Source organism: Rhinopithecus bieti, unplaced genomic scaffold (genome assembly GCF_001698545.2).
Source record: "Rhinopithecus bieti isolate Rb0 unplaced genomic scaffold, ASM169854v2 scaffold_20477, whole genome shotgun sequence".
NCBI lineage: Eukaryota > Metazoa > Chordata > Mammalia > Primates > Cercopithecidae > Rhinopithecus > Rhinopithecus bieti.
The window spans coordinates 2,660,087-2,684,805 of NW_016810038.1; the positions used below are offsets into that span (position 1 = coordinate 2,660,087).

The following is a 24,719-nucleotide window of genomic DNA, read 5'->3' on the forward strand; positions in this document are numbered from 1 at the left end:
ACTGCTGCCTCTGGTTATCAAGAACTCAGCAGCCACACCCTCTCCCTAGAATCCTGAGCCCCCCAGCAGTGCCCTCTCCTGGAATCCAGCTTCCTTGCAGTACCCTCTTCCGAGAACCCTGAGCTGCCCTGCGGTTCTTCCCCTAGAATCCTGAGCCTCCCAGCAGTGCCCTCTCTCTAGAATCCTGGGCTGCACAGCCATCTCTGGCAGGGCCACAAGGAAGCCTCCCCATTCCTAGGAAGGCACAATGGTCTGGAGGAAGAACCAGCACTCTCCCCAGGTCTCTCTCTTCCTGACTGCTGTGAATGTTTTGTCTTCTTGGAACGGTCCCCAAACCCCACTTCTTCCTTAATATTCAGGCAGCCCCTCATCTAGCTCCATAACTGACTTTAGATGGATTCCACTTCCCAAACCACAACTTCTTCCTGTCCTCTCCAGAGGTCCATGAAAAGTCGACGCATAACCACGCACATAAAGACAGTGAGGAAGAAAACCCACAAATCAGAGCAAACTTTAGATTTTTTATTAGGCTTTTGGCAGTACTTTCTGAGTGTTTGAGCAATGAATGGGTTTCTCTCTGATACCATCTTGCCATGGTGCCAAACAGCACATATGCATTTTAAAAATGTAATTCAAGCTCTAAGGAATATGAGTTTGGATTCAGAATGCAATTTAAAATACCTACCTATCTATTCGTATATACAGTGACTACTTTGAACAGAGCCACATAAAAAAGTTGGAGCAGAGAACAGTTTCACAATAAATAATCGCTTCTCTAAACTGTACAAAATTCTACCAGCAAATCAGCCACTTTCATTTCCTCAAGATAGGTCATCACTTTTATACCTGTAATAACTTATGAAATACGCATAGAGAATTTAACATTTGGTCAAGGCCAATGCTGCGTCATACACCATCTTAAATGTCTCCATACAGGGCCCTGGACACCCAACTCAAATGCCATTTCTTATCTCTCTGCGGCCGGGTGGGGAGATGGGTGGCCTCTCCCCTGCACAGGCGACTTTACATGGCAGGGCCACATTTCCACACTCATGGTAAGCTCAGCTCGGCTGGAAGAGAGCAGCTGAAAGAGATTTTGAACTGTCAGGCGGTACAATTCCCAGTTGTTGCCAATTTATATAGATAAACAGGAATTTACATAATTTACAAAGAATTTGTGTTCATGACTTATTTTGAAGCCATTCCCCAAAGATCCACATTTATTCATGAAAGCAAATATTCAACCTAATAGCCTTGAGCTGGGGCTGTCTTTATAGTCGGCTTCCTGCAAACAAGGCCTGGGAACTCCATTGTGTAGCCTCCTGGTTTCTATACAGAATACAGAGGGTCAGTCACTGAACAGGAACAAGCTCCGTATTGCAGATACTTTCTCCTTTTCTTGTCACAAACATCAAGGATCCTTTTTTCTTCTTCCTTCATTCTTTTGAGATACATTCTTTTGGTGGGTATCAAGCACAGCTGAAAATTTCTCTGACAAAATCCCATAAGCTTCAAATTCATAAACTCCCGTAGAGCTATGATCTGTGTCTAAAGCCGATGCCTCGTGACCCTCACTGACATACACCATGCAGCCTATTCTAGGCAAGGATATGAAAGTCGCATGCTTCTGCTGCATGGGCATTTTACATTTATTACAAGATGGATACGTGTTTACATTTGCAAAGAGTTAGCTTGGAGTCCACTTATTCGCCAAGAGAAGTCATGTCAAAAGCCAGTAAGTGGCTTTCCAACTTGCCAAACCTCTCCAAAAGCAATTTCCTGCATGAAACCGGAGCTGCGGGCATCATGCTCTGGGGCACATCTGGGATCATTTTACCCATTAGGAAAACGGGGGTCATTTGGATTTGGGCATTCTTGCAGTGGGGGGTATTGTTAAGTGGGGACTCTTTGGGTGGGTGTTCTGCCCCAGGCAAATTCACTCCTTGTCCATAAAGAGGTGGAAATCTGAACTGTGTGTGAGAAATGACAGAAGCCTCCCAAGACCAGGATGCTTCAGGCCTGTCCTCCTAAGGGGCTCCTTCCTGAAAGAGGCAGCGGGGGCAGGTAGATGGACCGAGGGCGAGTCCACTGCCGGGCACGAGCTTTGGATGCTGGAGGTCTAAAGCCTGCTTGCTTTGTCTGTCCTTGACTTCAACCTATCTTGGGGAAAGGGGGCAAAAGAAAAAAAAGAAAGGTATGTTATGAAAGCATAGCTCTGTAGCTCTGTGAAGCTGAAAAAGGGAACGTCTTCCTACTGCCTCTCCAGCCTGTTCCTTGATTGGAACTGTACGTACCCTCTTCCCAGTGCTTCTCAGCAATTTCCGAGCCTATTACCAGACTGGAAAAGTGTGAAAAGAACAACACCAGCAGACAAGGCTGCTAGGAGCCCTCCTGCAGCCTGGTTCCATCTTTGATTATCACAAGCTAAGGACGGTGGCAGCTTCCACTCAGAATGCAAATCTGGGAATTACTAACTTGAATCTTGCAAGAAAGCAAGAACATTGGCTTAATAAGAAACTTTTTCTTCCCAAGTAAAGCTTTTTACTAGAGCTTTACGTGAGTCATAGAGACCTGAAAGAACCACTTTTCCAGGCCCTGCTGGGACACCTGCACCACCAATCGTATCTTTTGAACATGTGACACAGAACAGTAATAATCACCACAACAGCTAAAGGAGCTGTGTGCTTCTCCTGTATAGGGCTCCCTTCTGGCTGTTCCCTGAGCACGCTCTGGGGCCTTTGCACTCACTGGTTCCCCTGCCTGAAATTCCTTTCCCTCACTCATCCCTATGGCTTCTCCCAGCCTTCCTTCAGGTCACCTGGTCAGAAAGACGAGGCTGCGTCAACCCAATCTCAAACTGCAACCACCCCACGCTTCCTACCCCTGCCATGTCTTTCTGTTATTCTTTGCAATCTCACTTTATATTGTACATGTTTGCTGTCTGCATCCCCCACTAGTTAAGCTCCATAAAAGAGATCCTATGCCTTGTTCCTGCTGTGTCCCCAACATCGAGAACCGTGCCCAGCCCACAGCAGGTGCCCAACAAATCTTTGCTGAACGAATGCATAAGTGAATGAATAAATGATGCAATGGATGGATGGGTTTAATTACATCCCGCCCTCACTGAGAGGAGCTTTGGTTTGGGGTGAGGAAGAGAAAAAGAGGAAAAAGAATGAAGAGGCAAAGTGGGACCATCTGGGTCTGACTCATGCTCTCCCGGGCTCTGTCTCTTCCGCCTCGGCCCTCCTCCTCCCGCTCCATTTTTATTATGGATGCTGACAGATCCCTCTCTGGACTAGACTAGAAGCGATCTGCCACCAATTTGGAAAGCCTCCTGTATACTGAGCATGGTTTCATCTTCCCTTGATCAGTCTCTGTAGAAACCCAAGCCACCTCCAGGCTATTATTATGAACACAAATTACCATCCCGTTGCAGATGTGCTGCTGAGTCATTAATAACGAATTCTGATTGATAGAATGACAAATAAGCCCAGTTTGACTACAGGAAACCGTCAGGATCTCTCATACAAAAAAGACAAGTGGGTTAAAAAAATAATAAAATGAACTGGAGAACCAAGGGACCCTGCTGTCAAGCTGCTGTAATTCACCTCAGCCAGGAATCAGCTGCTGAAAAGAAGAAATGATTTTTTTGAGGAGAAAGACCACATGTTGCTAAGGAAGCAGAGGCGAAGCGTGGGCCTAGGCAGGGCAGCCTGCGGGGCCTCTGAGAGTGGTGGTTGGCTAGCTTTGTCCAGGCCAGTGAAATCCAGGGAGGACATCACTGCCCAGAGCTATAAGGGATGCAAGGGCTGGCTCCCAGGACACAGAGCAAGGTGGCCAGGGCCAGGCAAGTGACAGCAGCTGTCCACAGCTTCAGCCTGCTCTGTTCCCAGAAACGGTCCACCAAAGGCACCACTGCCTGTGGGTGTAGCATCCCATGAGATCTGGGGTTCCCACTGGACCAGACCAGATGCCACCCCCTCAAAACACCCTCCACCCACCCCCGAAGGAATGACACATCGCATCTTCACCTCCTTTGACACAGGCCTCTGTTGGCACCTCTCACCTTCCCTTCCTCTTCTTTGTCTGTTTTTTCTGCCGTCCTTGAATGACTGTGAGGAGAGAGCTGGTTTTAATGAATCAATCTGCCTTTCCCTGTGGCTGGTTTTTTGGTGTCAAATTATGACTTCCTCTTCCCCACCAATGAGCACATTAGTGCATTCCCCAAGGACTGCGTCTCAGGCACAGTTTCTGAAGGCTAAGCACTCAGTGGGTGGATTTCTACCGAAGTACAGAATATGCTCACCACTCAGTTATTCTTCGGATGTTTAAAAGCCCGGAAGGAGGGAAAACCATGCAGTTCACACTGGGTTTCGCAGATGGCAGATCGTGGGGTCCTGAGTGCTACCGTCTGCCTTGTTGGGGTGTTGGGAGCTCACCCCTGCCTACGTCTCTTTTGTGTGCATCAGGGCAGCTCACCTACACCTGCTCCAGGAAGGGTTTTGAAAGGGCTGATCTGCCTGACTGGGTTCATGAATCCTGGCCCAAAGTTAAGAAAAAGACGAGTAAGGAGCATTAACAGGAATACCTGTTAAGTGAATAACAGCTCAAAGCCCCTGGGTCAAACATGGAGTCTGCCTGTTGGTCCCATTCAACGTGATCTACAAGATTCCGTAAAGCAACCAGGACAGACCACAGGGTCTCAAACTTGGGGGCCTCCAGGGGCTACAAAGTAAGATAAATTAGTAACACAGGTAAATGGATATTGCACGTCCTACTCAAACATGAGATGCCCCCACTCAGTTCCAGCCGAGAGTGGCCAAAGAGGAGGGAGTCTCTGAGATCAGATGGTCCTACGTGCTGGGTTTTGTTTTGGTTTTGTTTTGTTTTCCCCAACAAGCCTTTTGCACTCTTATGGGCTATTTTCGAGAAGGCTAAAAACATGCATTTGGCAGGGGTTAATTCTTCAATCTTTTAAGTGTTGGCAACTTATTCAGATTTTCACAAAGTGCTGTACAGGCCAGAAAAACATGTCTGGAAACCAGATGCAGCCATGGCCACTGTGAAGCCTCTTTCCAAAAGGCAGCAAGCGGGTGGGCGTGCTGCATCTCCTGCCCTCCTGATGCTGAGGACCTGGGTCTTTTCTGGACTCAGCACCTCCTTTCTCTGGCCCACAAGATGACAGTGGGTCAGGATATGACTGAACCATCCTACACCCTCCTTGGAGAAGCCCCTGGCCTGGCCCTGCCAAGGGTTGATGCCTATCTGCAAATGAGTGAAACTGGAGGAGGGTCATACCTGCTGACGTCCAAAGTTTGGGTGCAAAAGTGCAGGCAGGCCTTGTCAGATCTCCCCACACAAGCGCAGCGCGAGTGTGGTCGATGCGAGAGCTGCAGGTTCCCCGGAAGCAGCCCCGCAGACCTCTTGCCCCGGAAGCTTCCTCTGTAGTTGGACAGTCCATAGGGCACGGTCTGTCTGCAAAGCACAGGGTAATGTTAGGTAAGCACACGCAGGCCTCCCTGCTCAGGGGCCCCCAAGGGTGTGGAGCGAGAACTGCTGCCTGGCTGAAAGGTCTCAGAAACTGGTGTTCACACCCTCCCTGCTGCAGCTCTGGGTCTTAGGAAGGTTCTGGAGTGAACTGTGCACTCCCTGCCCTCCGCAACCCCCAGGAAGAGAGTTGGGGCTGAGGGCATGGAAGGACATGGAGGGTCTGGGTAGCTGGGCAGCAGCCAGCCCTTTCAGAGCCCAGCAGGCGTCTGGGCATGTGTGCTTGCGCTCGTGAGGCCCTTAGCCTCACCCAAGGCACGGGCTGCAGGTGTGGCCTGAACGCCCCAGGGCTCAGCGCTCTGTGAACATGGGCGGGCTTTCATTCTCTTCAAGACCAAACTATGGCTGGCCTAACTCCTCCGGGCCAGGTTCTGCTCCTCGGCTCTGGAAGTACCATCTGGGCCTCCACCTCACTTCATGGAAAGCCGAGAAATAATTAAAAACAACCATAGCACCCTTTCCAGAGGCTTTTCTTCCTATGCCAAGGGCATGTGGGGCAACCTACGTGCTGGTCCGGGTCTTTGCCCTGATCAGACCACCTGCCTACCCCGCAGCCTGAGGCCAGAACTGGGCCTTGAACTGAGTTTCTTCCGTGTGCACAGCAGGCCTTGCAGTTTGTGCTAATGAGAAGACGGCAAATGCAATTACAGTCATTAGAGATGCATCCTGGCCTCTGAAAGTTGCTTCCTCATCAGAAGGAACACTCCATGCCCTCAGAGAGGTGAGCGAGGGCCCAGCCATGCAGCTGAGGGTGAAGCCAGCCTCAGAAGAGCCACATTATGAAGAGGGCTTGAAACTGTTTACCAATTTCATTTATGGTTGGTGTTGGCAGGCGGAGTGTAATGGCGTGGTTCAGAGCAAAACCCATGAAACCTGGTTCTAATGAGTGTGCACATCCAAATCATCACTCCCCAGAGAAGAAGGGGGCGCCTGCCAGGCAGTTCAGCGGGAAGAAGTTAAAAGCAGATTCTTAACTTACTAGCATGATTTGAGGGACAAATTACTAATAGCTAGAAGAAACATTGGCCAAATTCACTTTTCCAATAAATCTTAGTTTTCTCAGTAGTCCCCAAAAATTAACCACCTTGGTTTCCATGAGCCCCACTTCGTAGTACCAATTATCCACTTCAAAGCGAGTCCTGACATCCCCTCTGCATTTTCTTTTTTCTTTTCTTTTTTTTTTTTTTTGAGACGGAGTCTTGCTCTTGTCGCCCAGACTGGAGTGCAATGGCACAGATCTTGGCTCACTGTAACCTCCGCCTCCCTGATTCAAGCAATTCTCCTGCCTTAGCCTCCCGAGTAGCTGGGACTACAGACATGTGCCACCATGTCCAGCTAATTATTATTGTTATTATTTGTATTTTTAATAGAGATGGGGTCCCACTGTGTTAGCCAGGATGGTCTGCATCTCCTGACCTTGTGATCTGCCCACCTCAGCCTCCCAAAGTGCTGGATTACAGGTGTGAGCCACTGCGCCCAGCCCCACTCTGCATTTTCAAAATAAAATCAAATTGAATTTCTTTTCATTTGAATCACACACCATAAAGCCTTTTTGAGGCGGTGAGGGCAAACTGGGCAAGGGCGCCTCACAGTGACCTAATGCTTAGAGGGAATTCCCTGCTCCCGTCTCCTTGCTAGGTTGGACACAAGAGCCTAAAACTGACCCCGCCCTGTTTTTCAACTCTTGTTCTCCCCCTAACTCCTTCCCACCCAAGTTCCTCGAGAAACAGAGGTGGTGGGTTCCCTCCAGGCAGAGACAGGCTCCACTGATGAGCCGTCTGCGCTCAGGAAATGGAGACAGAGGGCAGGATCCAGCCCTCTACTGAGCCCGTTTTTTCTCAGGAATGGGAAATGGGGTAAGGGGTGCAGCAAGACAATGTAGATATTGTTTTGAGGCAGGGTTTGGCTAAAGGTGTATTTTTCCAGTAATAGGGCCACATTGAATCTCTAAGTGTTGACATTAAATCCAGCCCCCCATTTCTTGGTGAAAATTACACACAAGGAATAACAAGGCTCCCATTTCTCCATCAACAGTGAGACCTGCAATTTTGAAATTGCTGTCAGCTGATTAAGCATTTACACATGTAGAGCCACTCAACTTGAGCAAAAACACTCTAAAGTGTTTTAAGTAAGGAAACAAGGCAACGTGGTATTTGTTAATAAAGACAGGCTTAGCACTTCTCCAGCTGCCAAGCACAGCAAAGTGCTGGTATGCAAATGAACCTGGCAGTTTCAGAGAATGTTTAGAGAGGCAGGGCCCCCTCCCCTCCCCCACAGCCTTGAGGCACACAAACCCCTCCACCAAGGCCTGGGCCTTCCAGGTGTGCCCTGCTGGCTGACCTGTGCGGAGGTGAGGGAAGCTGATGGCCCAGCAGGGCCTGCCTCTGACATTGTAGAGTCTGGAACAAGAGTTCACAATGGAGGCCCACCTCTCACAGGGCTAATCATTTAAAGGTTTCAATCGATCTGATAAGCCCTTAAACGAAAAAGTGTTATCTCCTGTATCTGGACAAATGTGGCTTCCAAACACCTTACAGGTCCAGCCTTTAATTTAGAATCCTGGGCTCCTGGCCAATCCGTATTGGAATGTGGTGGAGACCTAGCACCTTCTCTGCCATCCTGCTCCATCCCACACCAGTGCTGGCTTCAAGCACTCCCGGTGGATGCCCCAGGCTGCTTCCCTGTAAGCAGCTGTCACCCTGCAGGCCTGCGGATATGTACCCGGAGCCCTGCTCATCCCCAAGTGTCAGGCCCTGGAGGATACCTGTGCAGGCCCTGAAGTGGTCTTGGGGGATGCGTGAGTAGGGAATTCCAGCCCCTGAATACCTGGAACAGGGTCTTGAAGAGGGTGCATTTGGCTTTCAGTCCCAGACTCTTGCAGTGGGGTGGGGGGCATGATCAGAGCGGTGTCAGAGGCAGTCCTCCAACCCACAGGGCCCAGAGTTGCAGTGTTTCTTACCCAAGTCTAAAGGCAGATTACTGGATCCTCAAAAGAGAGGGCAGGTCTTTTACTTCTTTTTTACCCACCATGGGCCTCACACAAGGCCAGGCGGACAGATTATTGATTGCGAACTGATAGTTCATGGTGAGATCATTCTAGTCTGGCAAGACTGGATTCTTTTCACCCTAAAGAGTTCAATAACCACAAAAATCACTGAAAGAATCTCCAATGTTTTTAAGCATCCACTATATGCGTAGTATCCATGTAAGTGTCATAGGGACACAGAAAGGCGCACCCCTATGTGTCCCTGCCTTCAGGAGATATATGCTGTTGGACTATGAAAACAGGTAGAGGAAAAAGGCCAGTAGGTACAGGTATGTGCAAGGTACACACAGAGACACATGACCTGGTAATACTGTTCTTATGTTACATGATGATCACTTCACCCTCTCAACAACTTCCTGGTCGACAAAAGGGTGGTTGGACAAAGCAAAGGAGACACTGCATGGAAAATACTTAGCAAAGTGCCGTCAGCGAACAGTAGCTACTATTGTTATTTATCTGGTCTGGGAGGTCAAGTGAGTTGTATCAGAAAAGTTCCATCTACTAAGCCTGGCATTTGAGATGTTTGACTTAGCAATAAAAAAGGGGAATAAGGAACCCAAGGCCACAGGTCAGCTCATTCGACACCACCTTCTTACCGAGGTCTGATGCCAGATTACCAGCTCATGAGCGCTTCTATTTCAGTTGTGATAACGTACTCATATCTCATGAGTCTTTATATTTCATTTTTGTATGGCTTCGTCACTGGCTGTTTACTGAATAGTGAACAGGAAAGACCTAACAGTGGACCATGAACGTGAAATGAAATTGGCCGAGAACCTTGGACCAGCATGCCCTGCCCAGTGGTTGGGGCCTACTGCTCTGTAATACAATGGAGTTTTCACAATACAATCCTTTATACAAGTAGGCAGCTCTTCCATCTGTTCATGTCTCAGTTATAACACAGAGCTCCATGCAAAAGAAAAGCAGGTGAGAAGATTAATCCAAATACCCTTAGAAAAAACAAAATACCCTCCAGCACACCTACATATGCAATCTCTGGTGCTGTGTGTGTTCATCTAATACATTATCACTCAACTTAGGTATTCAGAACATTCGTTATTTGATTGGTGACATCAGAGTCTTATTTATCAAATGTTTCTTATTTGTCACATTTTTCCAAACATCATGTCTAAGTGTTATTAAATATTAAATTCCCAAATCTCCCATATCCATTCTTCATCTGCAACACCACACTGAAAATGCTTGATTTCTCTCTACGAGAAGTTTCTAAATAAGGAAAGCTGACTTTTGTTTTAAAGATTCTGTTTTTAAGTTCCGTGTTGCCTTTTCATAAATGAATTAACACTCTCCATCTTTCTGATCAGGAACCTGGCCTGTATATCTGAAACTTTGAAAGAAGAGACACAGGTATTCCCACTGACCAGATTCTAAATTCTTAGGAAAGCTTATCAAACTGTCATTCCCTATTGAAAACCCAGTTTTTATTCCACCCACCACAACTGAATATCATTCAACAAATATTTGCCAACTGCTTTTCAACATGCAGGTGCTGGACTAGACTCCGGGTGAAACTTATGAACAGACAGACAAGGGGCGGGGCCCTGCACACACACACTTTTAATCCAGTACTGAGGTTAGCAAATTGGCATTTTTGTCAGCTTTTTACAGTCAACAGTGTTTTGTTTTTGGTTTTGTTCTGAGACAGAGTTTCACTCTGTCCCCAGGCTGGAGTGCACTGGTGCAATCTTGGCTCACTGCAACCTCCGCCTCCTGGGTTTAAGCAATTCTCGTGGCTCAGCCTCCCAAGCAGTTGGGACTACAGGCACATACCACCACACCCAGCTAATTTTTTTGTATTTTTAGTAGAGACAGGGTTTCACCATGTTGGCCAGGATGGTCTCAGTCTCTTGATCTCGTGATCCGTCCCCCTCAGCCTCCCAAAGTACTGGGATTACAGGCGTGAACCATAGTGTTTTTTGTTAAATCTGGAAATTTCACATAAACATCCCAATTTCCAGCTTTTCTTGAAGAATTGGAAGTTGTGCTAATACCAACCTCATATTCCAGCATGGCAGCCAGGTAATGATGTCAGAGACTGGGCATAAGCCCTTCATTCTGCCCCAGTCCCGACCATTTTCAGTAGTTTTATACCTGGCCCCATTCAACTCATCTTTTTTATGTGTCTGGCCCTCAGGAGCATCTGAGTTTACAACTCCTAGTCTAGTGGTTTATTCCATAAAGCGAAGGCAGACAGGTCAGATGACACATGAACAAAATTAGTACCTGATACTATTTTCCTCTTTACAAATAGAGGTGTTGTTTCATTTAAATAGAGGTGTTGTTTTCATTTAAAAAGCCCGGCTGGTGACTTGAGTGTCTCCCCAACAAATAGAACATGTTCATGTCACACTTAGGATACATGTCAAGTTGATGATTTACTTCCTCGGTTCACATTTTTCCTTCTGAACTGGGAAAGCAGAGGCAATATTGCCTTTTGGCCCAGGGGACATATTGTACAGAAAGCGTGGCTCTGTGACTTGTCCTGTGGCCAGGAGGAGGAGAAACAACTGTTTCCCACTGGCAGACAGTCAGGAGGCAGCCCCCAGCTGCCAGGCACCAGCAGTCATTGGATACCACGTTCTGCCATTCCCTGGAGAAAACTTCTAGACCCTTGCATGCTTTCTAACTACAGCTCGATTTCAGATTTTATTACATTCCCTAGAAGGCATCCCTCATCAACTCTCCCAAGCTTAGAAATGTCTGCCTGGGCAGGGAGAAAAGTGTCAATCACCTTTATTTACCATCCGTAATCTGAACCAGTTAGAACGTGGCTCTAATGAGTAAGACAGGGTGAAATAGGAAGATTAATCCAAATACCCTTAGAAAAAACAAAATGCCCTCCAGCACACCTACATATGCAATTTCTGGTGTGGAAGTGGCTGACCATTCAAAGGCCCATGGAAGGGACTCTCTGCTTCAGCGAACATCCAGCAGACACTGCTATGCACGAACACATGGAGACAAAGGGGAGGGATAGGACCAGGAACAGGGGCACCTGCACTCCAAGGACTGAGAAGCAGGGAATTCTCTGCAGCCGGAGGCCAGCATTGGTTATTTTTGTCTCCTAGGATCCAGTCTGCTATCTTTTCTTTGGAGAATTATCCCCCTCCCATTGTGTGAGGTCCCTGGGGGGCAATCAGTCGATGGGCTTTACCTACCTCTGCCTGAGGACTGGTCAGGAGACCTAAACTGGGCCAATCTGACTCCCTTTCTCCCGAGACTCCTGAGAGGGGAAACTCGAGATCAGAAAATACTCTGGAGCTATGATTTGCCAAGCGGCCCCGCCCCCCCTTGTCCACTTGATACACCCCTAGACTCCCAATCCTGTCCTAGCACCCCTCCTTTCAGAGCCTAGGGTTTCTTCTCGCCTCCAGTCTGTGAGCTTTTTGGCGTCCTTCCAATAAACTCCTCCTGTGCTTTGCCAGCTAGACTACGTTTCTGTTGCTTGTGACCAGTGAACTCTGGCTGACCCTGGACCTCACTTTCATGAGATGGCAACCACGGCCTCTTGGGTGTAAGAGGAAGGCTTGTAGTCTCCCCAGCTGTTGAGGACAAGCAAAAATTTTCTTCACTGCAACAACACACAAAAAAGCATGTTCAGAATCAGGACAAACCCAGCACAGTAAGCTGACGGGACTCCTTTCCCGCAGGTGTGCGCACTGTGGAATGTCTGCCCTCCACAGGTGGAAGCAGGCTAGGCCCCTCCTTTCCCCTAGGTGTGCCCACTGCCCACTGTCTGTCCTTCAGCAGGTGGAGGCAGGCATGCGATCCCTTCCTTCCCAGGAGGCTCGGAGCCCACCCCTGGACACTCATTTGAACACTTCGGAAGTTTTGTCCTCTACTGAACTTAGTCCTTGCCCACTCATCAAATGCTTATGAAAGTCCACTGTGGGCCAGGTCTTATGCCAGACAGCCCATGGGGTGCGTTTCCAACCTCCAGGAAAGAAAATAGGCCAGGAAACATAGCTCCTCAGTGACCTCATTATACAAGCAGAGAACACACACAGGCGCTTTCTGGTTCTAAAGAATATTATACAAAGCTTATGCTTCCTAAACATCAGAACAGTGAACCGGCAACTCATAGCTTTACTTCTGCTGCAGAAAATTCTCACGGTTTAAAGTTGGGAGGACCCAAGGCAGACTGTTCATCCCACCACCCCACAAGATGGGAAGTCTATCTCCTGCAGCCCTCAGAAAGAGCCCATGATTCTAGAATATTTGGAAATATCAAAAGCAGTGAGCAATGTGCTGTGGGTTAATTGTCGCCTTTTTAAAAAATACACTCTCTCTCCCTCTTTTCCCCCTCAAAAAATCTTTGGAATTATCCAGGACTTGGCTGTTTGAGAATTTTAACAGTATCACATACATTTTCAAAAAGAATACTGAGCACTGACCCCTACCAATCAGACCTAAGAATGAGGGTCAGTTCCTTTGTTTCATTTAAGAGATGGTGTCTGGCCCAGGCACAACCCACTGGCTCAGCAACAGCAAGACCTTGTCCAGCCGGAGCCACTGGTTGTGTCTGCCCCATTCACCTCTCCATCCAGGGCAGCTGACACCATGTCTGGCTCAAAATCAGGTCCCAATATCTCAAAAATAAATACCTGTTAAATGAATGAATGACTAAGATCCAAATCAGCCATCACTTCACGGCCCTACCCAATGTCCCAAACATACGACGTTCTTGGCTGACTCAATGGATCTCTACTTATTTTGTCCTTAATCAGCCAGTCTTTGAGGGGTTTTCCTAGAAAACCTTCTAGATTACTTGTGGCCTCTAGATTACTTGAAGTGGAAGAACTATGTCTTGGCAATAACTCCTGCAGGCCACATCAGCACCTTGGTGAACAAACTAGGCTGCACAGATGGGTAAGGTGGCAGAGGCAAAACAGAGGCTTTCCTAGGCTGGCAGACCCAGGCTTCTAGTCCCAAGGATGACTCATTCACAGGAAAGGTGGGCACCTTCCCTCTGGACCTGAGAAACAAAAGGGTTGGCTGGGTCTCTCCAGGGTCCCTCTGACTCCAAACTCCACTCAGATATTTCCAAAGGCCCTCACCATCCCTTGAATATCCTTAAACAGCACAATCACTGGAGAAGGCCTTAGACCTTTGCCCCAGCACTAACACCAAACTCAAAGCGTGGTGCTCCACCCCACCCCAGATAAGTGGTTCCCAGGATCTCATCAACTGTATTTAGAAAGCTTTAGCCCAAACTGTTTACACTCTTCCATGGCCTATTACCATAAGGCTGAGATTAAAAAGAATCTCAAAGTCACAGAATTTATCATCCCGTCAGCTCATTGGACCATAGACCTATTCCTCCCCTAACACAGGCACCCGCACACTTAAGGATATTTGGAGGAAGCACCAGGGGGTCAAAGGAAAAGAGAACAACAGAAAAATAACTCTTGTTGTGTGGGATTTTCAAGACTTATGGTTAAAAAAAAAAATTAGAGAAACAAACTCCTCCAAAACGTGGGGAATTAAGCCGTCTATGGAATCGTACAGATTAGCAGGTTTCCCTCCATCTGGTACAACCCAAATGCATCAAATGAGTTAGGCTAGAGTTTCTCTCCCCAGCCCCCAGTGACCCTGCTGAATTCCAGGCCGAATGTAGACATGAGAAATCCATGGCTGCCTGGCCCAGCCTCATTATAACTTTATGCAAAGCTGCAGACAGACAGGGCTCAAAATAGTTCCCAGCAGTGGAAAGAGAAGAAGGAAAACTGGGAGCAAGTATTTTCGTAAGGATGGGGGTATGTGCAGAGGGATTAAAAAAATGCCAACACCATCATACATGCCTTTGAATAAAGAAAGCAAGAGAAGACACCCTTGCTAATTTTCAGGAGATACCAGGTTAAGGATGGAAAAAATCTTCACGAGCAAGACTTGCGCTCACCATCATGATGACTGTAAAGATACACTCATCTTCCACCCAACCTAATTGTCTGTGTCCTTGCGTAATGTCCTTTTGGTAGCTCTGTCAGAGGTGTCCAAACCACAGCAACTCCATCTTGAATAGGGGCTGGGTAAAATGAGGCTGAGACCTACTGGGCTGCATTGCCAGAAGGTGAGGCATTCTTAGTCACTGGATGAGACAGGAGGTCCCCACAAGACATTGGCCACAAAGACTCCCACTAATAAAACAGGAGGTGGAAAAAAAAAAAGATGGCCAAAATCCACCAAAACCAAGATAGCAACCGAAGTGACCTCCTGTTGTCCTCACTGCCCATTATACGCTAATTATAATGCATTAGCTGCTAAAAGTCACTCCCACCAGTGCTATGACAGTTTATAAATGCCATGGCAACATCAGGAAGTTACCCTATAAGGCCTAAAAGGGGGAACCCTCAGTTCCAGAAATTCATGAAGAACCCCCCCCTTGTTTAGCATATGATCGAAAAATAACTGTAAGTATACTCAGTCAACGAGCCCACACCACTGCTCTATGCAGCAGTCATTCTTTTGTTTCTTTACTTCTCTAATAAATTTGCTTTCACTTTACTCTATGGACTTGCCTTGAATTCTTGCTTGCTTGAGGTGCAAGAACCCTCTCTTGGGGTCTAGATCGGGACCCCTTTCCAGTAATAGCTCCAAGAGATTTATCACTTACCTCAAACTACTGAGTCTGTATTAGAGACACAGGCTTTATCCTCAAACAAGATGCCAGGACTGAGATTAAGGTGAGGCAGGTGAGTAAGTGCAGCAAGCTCAGGGCTGGATCCTGCCTTTATTAAAAATAATATTCGGTCGATTATGAATTTTTTGCACTCATTTTGGTTTTCTGAAAACAGTGCATGACATTTTACTTGTTTTTTCCTACTGAGTTTTTGGTGCCTCCTGAAAGTTTGTACGTGAGGGAGTGCCTCACTCGCCCCAGTCTATTCCCAGCCCTGCAAGAGACCCATGGAAATCAGATTTCCAAAAATCCAGAAAAGTTACATGGACCTCTGCTGTCTCACGCAGCTGCTTCTGACTCTTGGCAGGGCTATATTTTTTTTTTTTTTTTTTTTTTTTTTTTGGGACGGAGTCTCGCCCTGTCGCCCAGGCTGGAGTGCAGTGGCGCTATCTGGGCTCACTGCAAGCTCCGCCTCCCGGGTTCACGCCATTCTCCTGCCTCAGCCTCCTGAGTAGCTGGGACTATAGGCGCCCGCCACCACGCCCGGCTAATTTTTTGTATTTTTTTTTTTTTGTAGAGACGGAGTTTCACCGTGTTAGCCAGGATGGTCTCGGCAGAGCTATTTTACACTCCACAAGCCATGGGGCGAAACTGTCCACCAGCGGCCAGTCATGTCATCGGCCATGTCTGTCAGCACCTTTCTCATCAATGCGTATGAAATTAAGCTGTTTCTGGTTTTTAAATTACTGAGCTGGGGAACAGGCCTCCCTGACGGTTCTGTTCCTGAGTTACTGTTTATTAAGAGCTCCCCCCAAATCTGCCCTGAGAAGGCCATAAAAGAAGAGGAGGCCAGTGCTTCCAAGCCTGTGAATGTCCCCAAGTTCTCCCGAAGCTCTTGGCCCTCCTAAGACTCTGAGGTGGGGCAGATGAGAAACAGAGCCAATGCCTCATCCTGTCTGTCTGCTCTTGGGAGGACTGGTGGGTGAACCAGGATTCAGAAGCACCCAAAACTACGCAGACAAACAATTCATTCACGTGTGGCCATCTGTAGTCAGCCATGCTCTGCCATTTATTTTGCAAGTGCAATTAATTTCTATTCCAAAGTGCACAAAAGTCTGTGTGTATATGTGTGCGCATTTACAATTCTGAGGAACTCTGTTTCAACTAAAACACCACAATGAAGGAGACCAGGTCACTTTCTCATGCAAAACAGAGACCATCCCCTTCCTATACACTGGAACGTGGGGCGGTGCCGTAGACAGGGTCACCCTTTACAGCTCTCCTCTGAGGTTTGGAACTGGAATTATAAAGCAGCAGCATTGTTTGCCTCCCAGCTTCCTTTGTTTTAAATTCTTGCGGGAACAAACATAACCAGACACATCGGAGCCTTTCATCTGCCTTCAGATTTAAGGCCAAGTTCCTCACTGTAATGGCCCTTTCATCTTGCAGAAATCCAAATTCTCCCTTGGGGTCACACAGGGTCACAACCTCTTTGTACCAAGTTTTCTTGCTACAAATCAAACTGCCTTCCAGCCTCAAGTCCCTGTCTCCCAAGTGGAGATTAGTTGCATTCCACCAAGTCTGTTTTTGTTCCTGGACCACTCACTCCTCCTGCTGACTGGGGCAGAAAACGGGCTTTCTGCCTGTGTATCCCCAACAGAAAAGTCCTCGTAGGACTGACCTTTCCAACAAACTGCGAAATGTAGCCCCAAGTCCCTCCAATTTTAAAGAAGTATCTTGCTGTCCAGTGTTCTAAGAAATATGCCACTCCAACTCAAAACTGGTACCCCAAAGTGTGCTAATTTCTAAGGAAGAGATAGAAATGGTTATGTGAGGGGAAGAAACTCCTGAAACCATGATCAGTCAGAACCTCAAGCTCAGGGTCCCTTTTAGTCTGGCCAACACCTTCTTCCTTCACATGCCCGTCTCAAAAGCACATCATGAAATGATGTTTTCTAAACCGGTGTCTGTGGGATTTCCTCCATTGCTTCCTGGTGACTCCCGGTTGGTGACACTCACTTCAGTCCTGGGCAATGTTGGGTGAGGTCGGAAGTGAGGCTACTGGGGCCCCATGGGGTCCTCAGCTGCAAATTACAAGGCATTATATCTACTCTACTGGACGTACCAAGGACATGAGAGCCGCAGATGCCTCACAGAGCTCTCAGCATAGGTGTTTAACAAAGAGGCACTAAACAGATCATTCCTATTCTCCTGAACTGACACCCTGATCACCCCAATCACCACCCCTACCTCCTATTTCACAGACACAGCCCCAGACTGGTGGCCGCAAAGAGCACCATGCCCCATTCCTGAAAACTTCCAGTGATTTACCAAGGGGAGAGGGAAGCAATAGAAAGCAGAAAGGAGGGGCTGGAAGGGCGGGACTGAATCTCAGCCCAGCCCAGCAACCTTTGACCACAGACTCTTTATCAGGCTCCTTATCAGCAACAGCAGACAGCCAGGCACACCTTTTCCCAGGGTCTGTAAGCCTTCTGCTAATGGAGGCTAACAGACCATCCTGCAGGTGACAGGGTGGACAGGCTTGCTCCGGGGCACTCCAGGAGCTAAGATCACAGTCGGACGGTCCAAGGAGGTGGACCCCAGCAGCACTTGAGAAAGGACTTTCTACTCACCAGCCAGCATCCTCCAGTCACAGGATGGGATATGGCAGAAGGACTGGCTCTGGCCCAGGAAGGGCTTCTGCAGGGCTGGAGGTTGTGTTGTTATCATTGTGGCCACTGTCTTCAAGACGTTGAGTGTTTACTAGATTATAGGCACTGTGCTAACCAAGCCCTGTGTACTTTCTTGTGTCATCCTGAAAACATCTTTCCTCATAGAGTGCTATCTAGTCCCCCACTCTCTAGATGGGGACACTGAAGGTCTCAGAGGTGACATCTCCTAAGTGGCAGGTCCAGATTCCAGCCCAGGCATTTGAGCCCACAGTTGGAGCTCTTAACCCATGCAAATGGATCTGTTCCTCCTCCACAGGACAATTCGGATGAGTGGGCCCCACCCCCATTTCTTTCTAAACCCCAGGAGTCCCTACACCGCAGTGTGAAACTGGATCTGCAAAGAAGAGATGGATTTGAGCAGCCCCACCTCCTATGTCTGCCCTGCTCCTGTAACCACACCAAGAAACAAGAAGACAGAACGAGGCAGAGAGCAGCAGCCAAGAAAAGAAAAATCCTGCACCAGGAACGGAGCTCATGGCCTGGGGTCCCTTGACCTCTCCCCCAGACTCAGCCCCCTCTGTCCCAGCTTCTCTGACATCAGGACAAACCTTCTGGTTTGCTTGGAGTGCACACTCAACCAGCCCCTCTTACCTGCAGAGAACCCACTAAGGGCTCTGGTAGGCTAAAGAGTCACATGCTTCTATGCAAGCCAAGGCTACATTTCCAGAATAAAATTTAGGACTTGTGATGGAACAAGAATTTGGGCTTTGCCCATGGCTTAACATATGTCAATAAAAATAATCTTGCAAAAGGGCAAATATATGATTACATAGAATTATACATATGAATTATCACTATCAAAAAGAACAACACCCCAGCCCTAACAATGTAACAAGACCAGATCTCTACAAAAAAAAAAAAAGAAAAATTACAAAATTAGCCAGGCATGGTGACATGCACCTGTGGTTCCAGCTACTCAGGAGGCTAAGGTGGGAGATTCGATTGAGCCCAGGAGTTCAAGGATGCAGTGAGCTATGATCGCATCACTGCACTCCAGCCTGGGCGACAGAATGAGACACTGTCTCAAAAAGAACAAAACCACCCTGAATCAGTCACGGATGGGGAACCATGTCTTTTATTCATTCTTGGGTCCCAGAGCCCCATTCCGTACTGACCCAGGTGAGGCACTCAGGGAAAACATATTGAATGAAGGAAAGCAGGAGTCACCTAAGAAGGCACATTAGTCACCTAAGAAGCCCATGTTGGGAACGTGCACACAGGGGGAGGCTTACAGGGCAGGCTTCAGGGCCAAACTTCTGGGCTGGCAGCCCAGGTCCCTACTCACAAGCTCTGCAACCTTGGGCAACTGACTCTGCCTCCTGGGCTCAGCTTCTTCCTGTAAACTACAGGGACAAGAGCATCCAAATAATGGGGCTATCATGCCGATCCCGTTAGATGACATGAGGTCATAGTCATGGTCGGCCATCCTCACCATCCATGCATGGCATCAGAATTAGCAGCAGACTGTTCATGACTCCTTTCCAAAACCATGATGGCAGAAAGACTGGCCCTCTGCCTCAAATGGCCACATGTCCAACAATGATACTGCCAGGTGTGGCTCACAGGTCAGGGTGACTTTTTTCTGTTTGAGGTGGAGTCTTGCTCTGTCACCCAGGCTGGAGTGCAGTGGCCCGATCTCTGCTCACTGCAACCTCCACCTCCTGGGTTCAAGCGATTCTCCTGCTTCAGCCTCCCCAGTAGCTGGGATTACAGGCACACACCACCATGCCCGGCTATTTTTCGTATTTTTAGTAACAGACGTGGTTTCACCATGTTGGCCAGGCTCGTCTCAAACTCCTGACTTCAAGTGATCTGCCCACCTCAGTCTCCCAGTGTTGGGTTTACAGGTGTGAGCCACCACACTTGGCCCAGGGTGACTTTTATCAGGATCCCAAAATCACCTTCTGGTGCTCAGCTGGCTCCTCATGTTCGGGAAGTTGGGCTTCCAGATCCAACCGTTCTATCGGGATGTTCTAAAATTTGGAATATCTCTTCTTGAGACCATGCCAAGATGCCTTTCTTGAAGAATATAGAAGGCAAAGTCAGAATTTGTGACGCTGCCCTTTTGTGGTAGAATACATTAAAATACAAGTTTAAATGTTTTGTTTTTGTTTCGTTAATTATTATTATTTTTTTTTTTACTCTTTATGCCTTTAGGGGAGAAAAGAACTCAAAACAAATGGCATTCCTGCTGGATTAAGTTAAGTGTGGCTTGCTCCAGGGCAGTCTGGGAAGCCGGCCTGGGCATTTTGACAGGAGCTGATCAGACTGTTGGGATTAGGAGAGACCCGGCAGCTCACTGTCCTGGAGTGGCTGATGTCTGCACCTTCCAGAGGGTCACAGAGAGGCAATGGCACCTCCTGGTTCGAGGCCACACAGATAGTCATGGCCAGGACTCAGGGGCAGCACTCCAGAGTTCTAGAGTCTTCTCCACAAGTGGGGATTGTAAATCCCAAATTTTCCACCATGGTCATGATTCCCAACATCCTGCCCTGTTCTTTTCGTAACTACATTCCTATTTGCTAGCCCATATGTGTCAGATTTTGATTTAGAAATTCCAGTCACCATCCAGCATCGCAATGCCTCCCTCAGATGTCCTTAGAGGGATGAACAGGGGTAGGATCCCTCAGCCCATGGGTCTGGGAGGAACACAGTGGGGCTCTTTGCTGGATGCTTCACAGCTCAGTCAGCCATTGGATAAACAGGTTTTCAGTCTTCAGCCGGGCTCTGAGGGGCTGGTCCACCGTGAAATGTGGTTCAAGCTGATATCCCCATTATCGGTCACTTTAGGTGTCAACTTTGCTAGGCTACTGTGCCCAGTTGTTTAGCCAAACAGCAGCCTAGATGTTGCCCTGAAGGTATTTCTGACATGTGATTAACATTTAAATCAGTAGACTTTGGGCAAAGCAGCTGACCCTCCAAAACGCATGGGCCTCATCCAATCTGCTGAGGGCCTTCACAGAAAAGACAGGTTCCCAAACAGAAAAGAATTCTGCTTCCAGACCTCCTTGACATCAATTTCCTTGGGAATTTTCAGCCTGCTGGCAAGCAGATTTCTGTCCTGCGTAGCCCCCACAATCGTGTAAGCCAAATTCACAAAATCTCTCTTTCTCTCTCTCCATATATATATTTCTGGAGGGACATTGCCCATAACTTCTGTCTTATCCTCCATAAAAATCCATGGCCCCCAAGAGCAACCAAATATTTCCTTTGGCAACTACACTTCTGATATATGCATAATCTGCACACACACACCCTGTTGGTTCTGTCTCTCTGGAGAACTCTGTCTCCTACAGGCCCCAGCTACCTGCTTCTTCAGTCTGCTCATAGAGAACAGCTGCAGTGTACAAGGACATCAGCACATGGATCTCTTGTTCACCAACTGTCCCCTTACTATCTTATTCTTGGCAAATTTTCCATGACAATAGGATGGGATATGTTTTTCTCTGATTTGGGACCTTGTTTTTGTTGGCAGTGCTGGGATGGCTTGGGGACTGTTGGGGACAGCCAAGGAAAGGCTAATGGAAATCATGCTAGCCCACTGATGAGCTGTGATCCCAGCAGCCCTGACGGGGCAAGTATAAATTTGGTTCCTCTTTGGGGCCATGGACTTTTGGGAAGACATCACAGAAGTTATGGGCAACATCCCCAAGGAAAATTCTCTTGCCCACGGCCGTCTACAGGGATGTGCAGGCCCCTGAAGAGCAGCCAGGCACCTGGAGAAAGAGGCCTCCTGTGTGGGAGAAGGCACTGGAGATTTAGGGGCTCAGCAACAGCAAAGATGAGCCAGAGTTCCCAGGTTGCAGGACTTAGCCATAAATCAACCAGCATTTCCCGAGCATCTGTGTCATGCTGGGGGCTGACAGAAAGGCCGACCAATCTCGGGTCTGGAAGGACTAAGGAGGGGAAGAAAGCAGGAGGCCCAAAGGGACAGCTGAGGAATCTCAGACCTTCTTTCCAAAAGAGACTTAAGAGACCAACTAGTCTCTTGAACCTGAACTAGACAGTTAACTTTCCTCGAGGAGATGCAAAGCAGGTCTCGGTAGTAACTCCCAACATGACTCCTGCAGCATCTCAAATCCTCAAAGGGAGCAAAAATGACCGTACTCAAGAAATTTCTGTCCAAGATCAACTAGGAGTGTTGATCCTGTCTTCACACAGCTGGATGGGCAGTGGGAGAACTCTGAAAGGTGAAAAGCACCCAAAGTTCAAGACCCCCGACTGAGGCACAAGAATCAAGGCTCCTTCTAGTGCCCAGAGCAGCCGCTGCTGGGACAGGCAGAAATCACACCTAGTGAAGAAGTTCGGAGAGCGAGGCCAGTCCATGAATGAAGAGGACATGACAGCAGGAGAGGGGAACACACGAGAGGTGGGGTTGCGATCTAATGGGGAGACAGAACCACTAGAAAAGACTGTGTCACCCACTACCATGGCCTCTTTTGCTCAATTCAGTGATTTTTTTAGATTCCTCCCTGTCACTCATGTTCCCTGTCACTATAGCCCATTTTCTCTAATTGCAGTCTTGTCTGAGATATTTCAAAGATGACAGACAGACCTATCTACACATCTACAGAGTTTCAGGAAGGAAGGGAAGGAGAGAAGGAAAGGAAAGAAAAGAGGGAAAGAAGGGAGGGGGAGAGGGAGGGAGGGCAGGAGGAAGTTTGGAGGGTAAGAAAGAAAGGAGGGAGGCAGGAAGGGAGGGAAGGAGGCCATTCGGGAAATTCTGCCTCACAAAAATTATTTCACCTGTCTCATTTCAAAACGCTCAGGTCTGGCTATTGTCATTTTTGTTTCCCAAGTAGCTCAGGGGACGCCCAAACACCAGATTTAATCCTTCTTTCTTCGTGTTTAAATTGAACCAGGGTCGGGAAGGAGGGGAAGAGGTAAATCACACTTGAGGGGGGAAGTTATCAAGTTGGCTGTCCTGGAAAAAGTTAGAGATCCACAGCTTCATTTCAGGACAAACTCAAAATCATGAGACAGGACTTCAAACAGATGGCAGGGTGCATGAGACAGAATTTTAAACAGATCACAGGGTGTTGGTTGAGACTCTCGGACATGTCTCAAGTCATCGCTTCCTCCCCAGCCAGTGCTCCGGGGCTTGGTAAACAGCAACGAATGAGATGGTCTCTAAATCCTCTCCCACCTGCCCACCACCCCAGGTCCCTACCTGTCATTCCATTAGCTTTCTTCTTCCTCCTTCTAGATTCACAGCTGGGGATTCTGGTCAAGACAAGAACTCAGTTCCTGGTGACTGCGCAGTGCCCTCCATTCTATGAAGTGAATTTGATCACAGCACAATGACACGGGATAAGAATCGGAAAGGCTGTGCCAAGGTGCAGGGGCTATAAGGAAAGGTGACTCCCATTGCTGTCTGAGGATAAGAGGCAATCGATGATGGCCCAGCACTCACGGTTTCTATCTTCTCCACAAAGGGAAAGAAACAGGGAGGCACCTCCCATCCTCTAGGTGGACACAGGCCAGCCAGCAAATCAGGGTATCATGACCAGCTACAGAATTTGTGGGACCCAGGAGAAAATGCAAATGTGCACCTTTTGGTTCAGAAAGTATTAAGGATTTCAAGACAGTGACAGCAGGACTTTAAGCCAAGCCAGAATCTGTCTGAGTGCGGGACCCTGTGCAAGTGTCCTGCTGGCTCAACGTGAAGCCACCCTGCCTGCCCTTCGAGCGTGATGGTGTGATGTTCCAGACCTATCCCAGATATGATGAGAGGTCTTGTCCCCTGGTCTGAAAGACATTCCACCACTCGGGTTTACTACCCTCCTCTGCACTTCATTTTTGAGGTGCCGATGACACAAGGAGGTAAGTGAGCCCCATCAAAGCTGCTACCGAGGGCTCAGAGATTACGGGGCTTGGGGGTAAAGGTAAAAGTGAGGAACCCGAATCAAGATGGCCCCGGGACACGGTGGCAAAGTTGCCTTTCCAGACTTCCAGGGGTTTGCATTCACAACCGTCTCTGAGTTCCCAGCTAAAAATCCCTAATAGGGTACAAGCAGGAGTCCCAAGAGATCCCATGAACACCCAGGGAACAGAACTTAGAGGCGTCTGATCCAAGTCCCAGATCTTAGAGATGGGGAAGCCAATGCCAGAGGGGTGGTGACCCAAGCAAGGTCAAGCCCTCTGTATGGCCTGCAAGATGATGTGTCAGAGGGAGAGGTTCCCTGAACACTGGGAGTCATCAAAGCCTCCCCCTGTCAGAGCCACACTCTCTCCACATGGCCCCAGGAGAAGGCTGACTTCCCCACAGGACAAATCCCAAGACAAATTCAGGATGGTGCTGTCTAGGGCCTAGGGTAAGAGAGTTCCTAAGGACTGCGGGAGAGAAGGGAAGGCCCTCTGTGGCCGTGGCAGTGGGTGACTGGAACCAGACTGTGGAAGGCCCATGGATGAGTTGATGTGAATTGGCCCTGCCTTGGCATCCAGCAGGGCCAGCAGGGAGGAAGGGAGCCCGTCCCGGGGGAATTTCACCCGGAGTGGACTGCACAGGTTCTATCAGGCTCAGCTAAACCCACGCTTAGACTTCCTGGAGACCAGGATGCTTTCAAGGAATTTTAAACCCCTTGGATCCTGGTGGAGTCAACAGTGAGTATGAGCCCCCTTAGCACCTGGGGAATGAGATAAACTTTCCGGGCTTTCTCTATCTCAAAAAAGAGACTCAGGGAGACTTCTCAGGTATCTAATCCCCCTGGTCAGTTCACTTCACTCAGAGGCAGCCCCCCCATCCAACCCCCCC

General features: G+C 48.3%; 1 protein-coding gene across 1 annotated transcript; it reads right to left on the reverse strand.

The window, feature by feature from the left end:
• Positions 1–501: 501 nt before the first annotated feature.
• Positions 502–17,963, reverse strand: EDN3 (endothelin 3). Its single transcript, XM_017891181.1, has 5 exons — positions 17,867–17,963; positions 11,468–11,609; positions 5,299–5,475; positions 4,067–4,112; positions 502–2,156 (listed from the first exon to the last, which is right to left on the reverse strand). Exons 1-5 carry the CDS (start codon positions 17,961–17,963, stop codon positions 2,028–2,030), a joined length of 591 nt encoding a protein of 196 aa, XP_017746670.1. The 3' UTR covers positions 502–2,027.
• Positions 17,964–24,719: the final 6,756 nt, after the last annotated feature.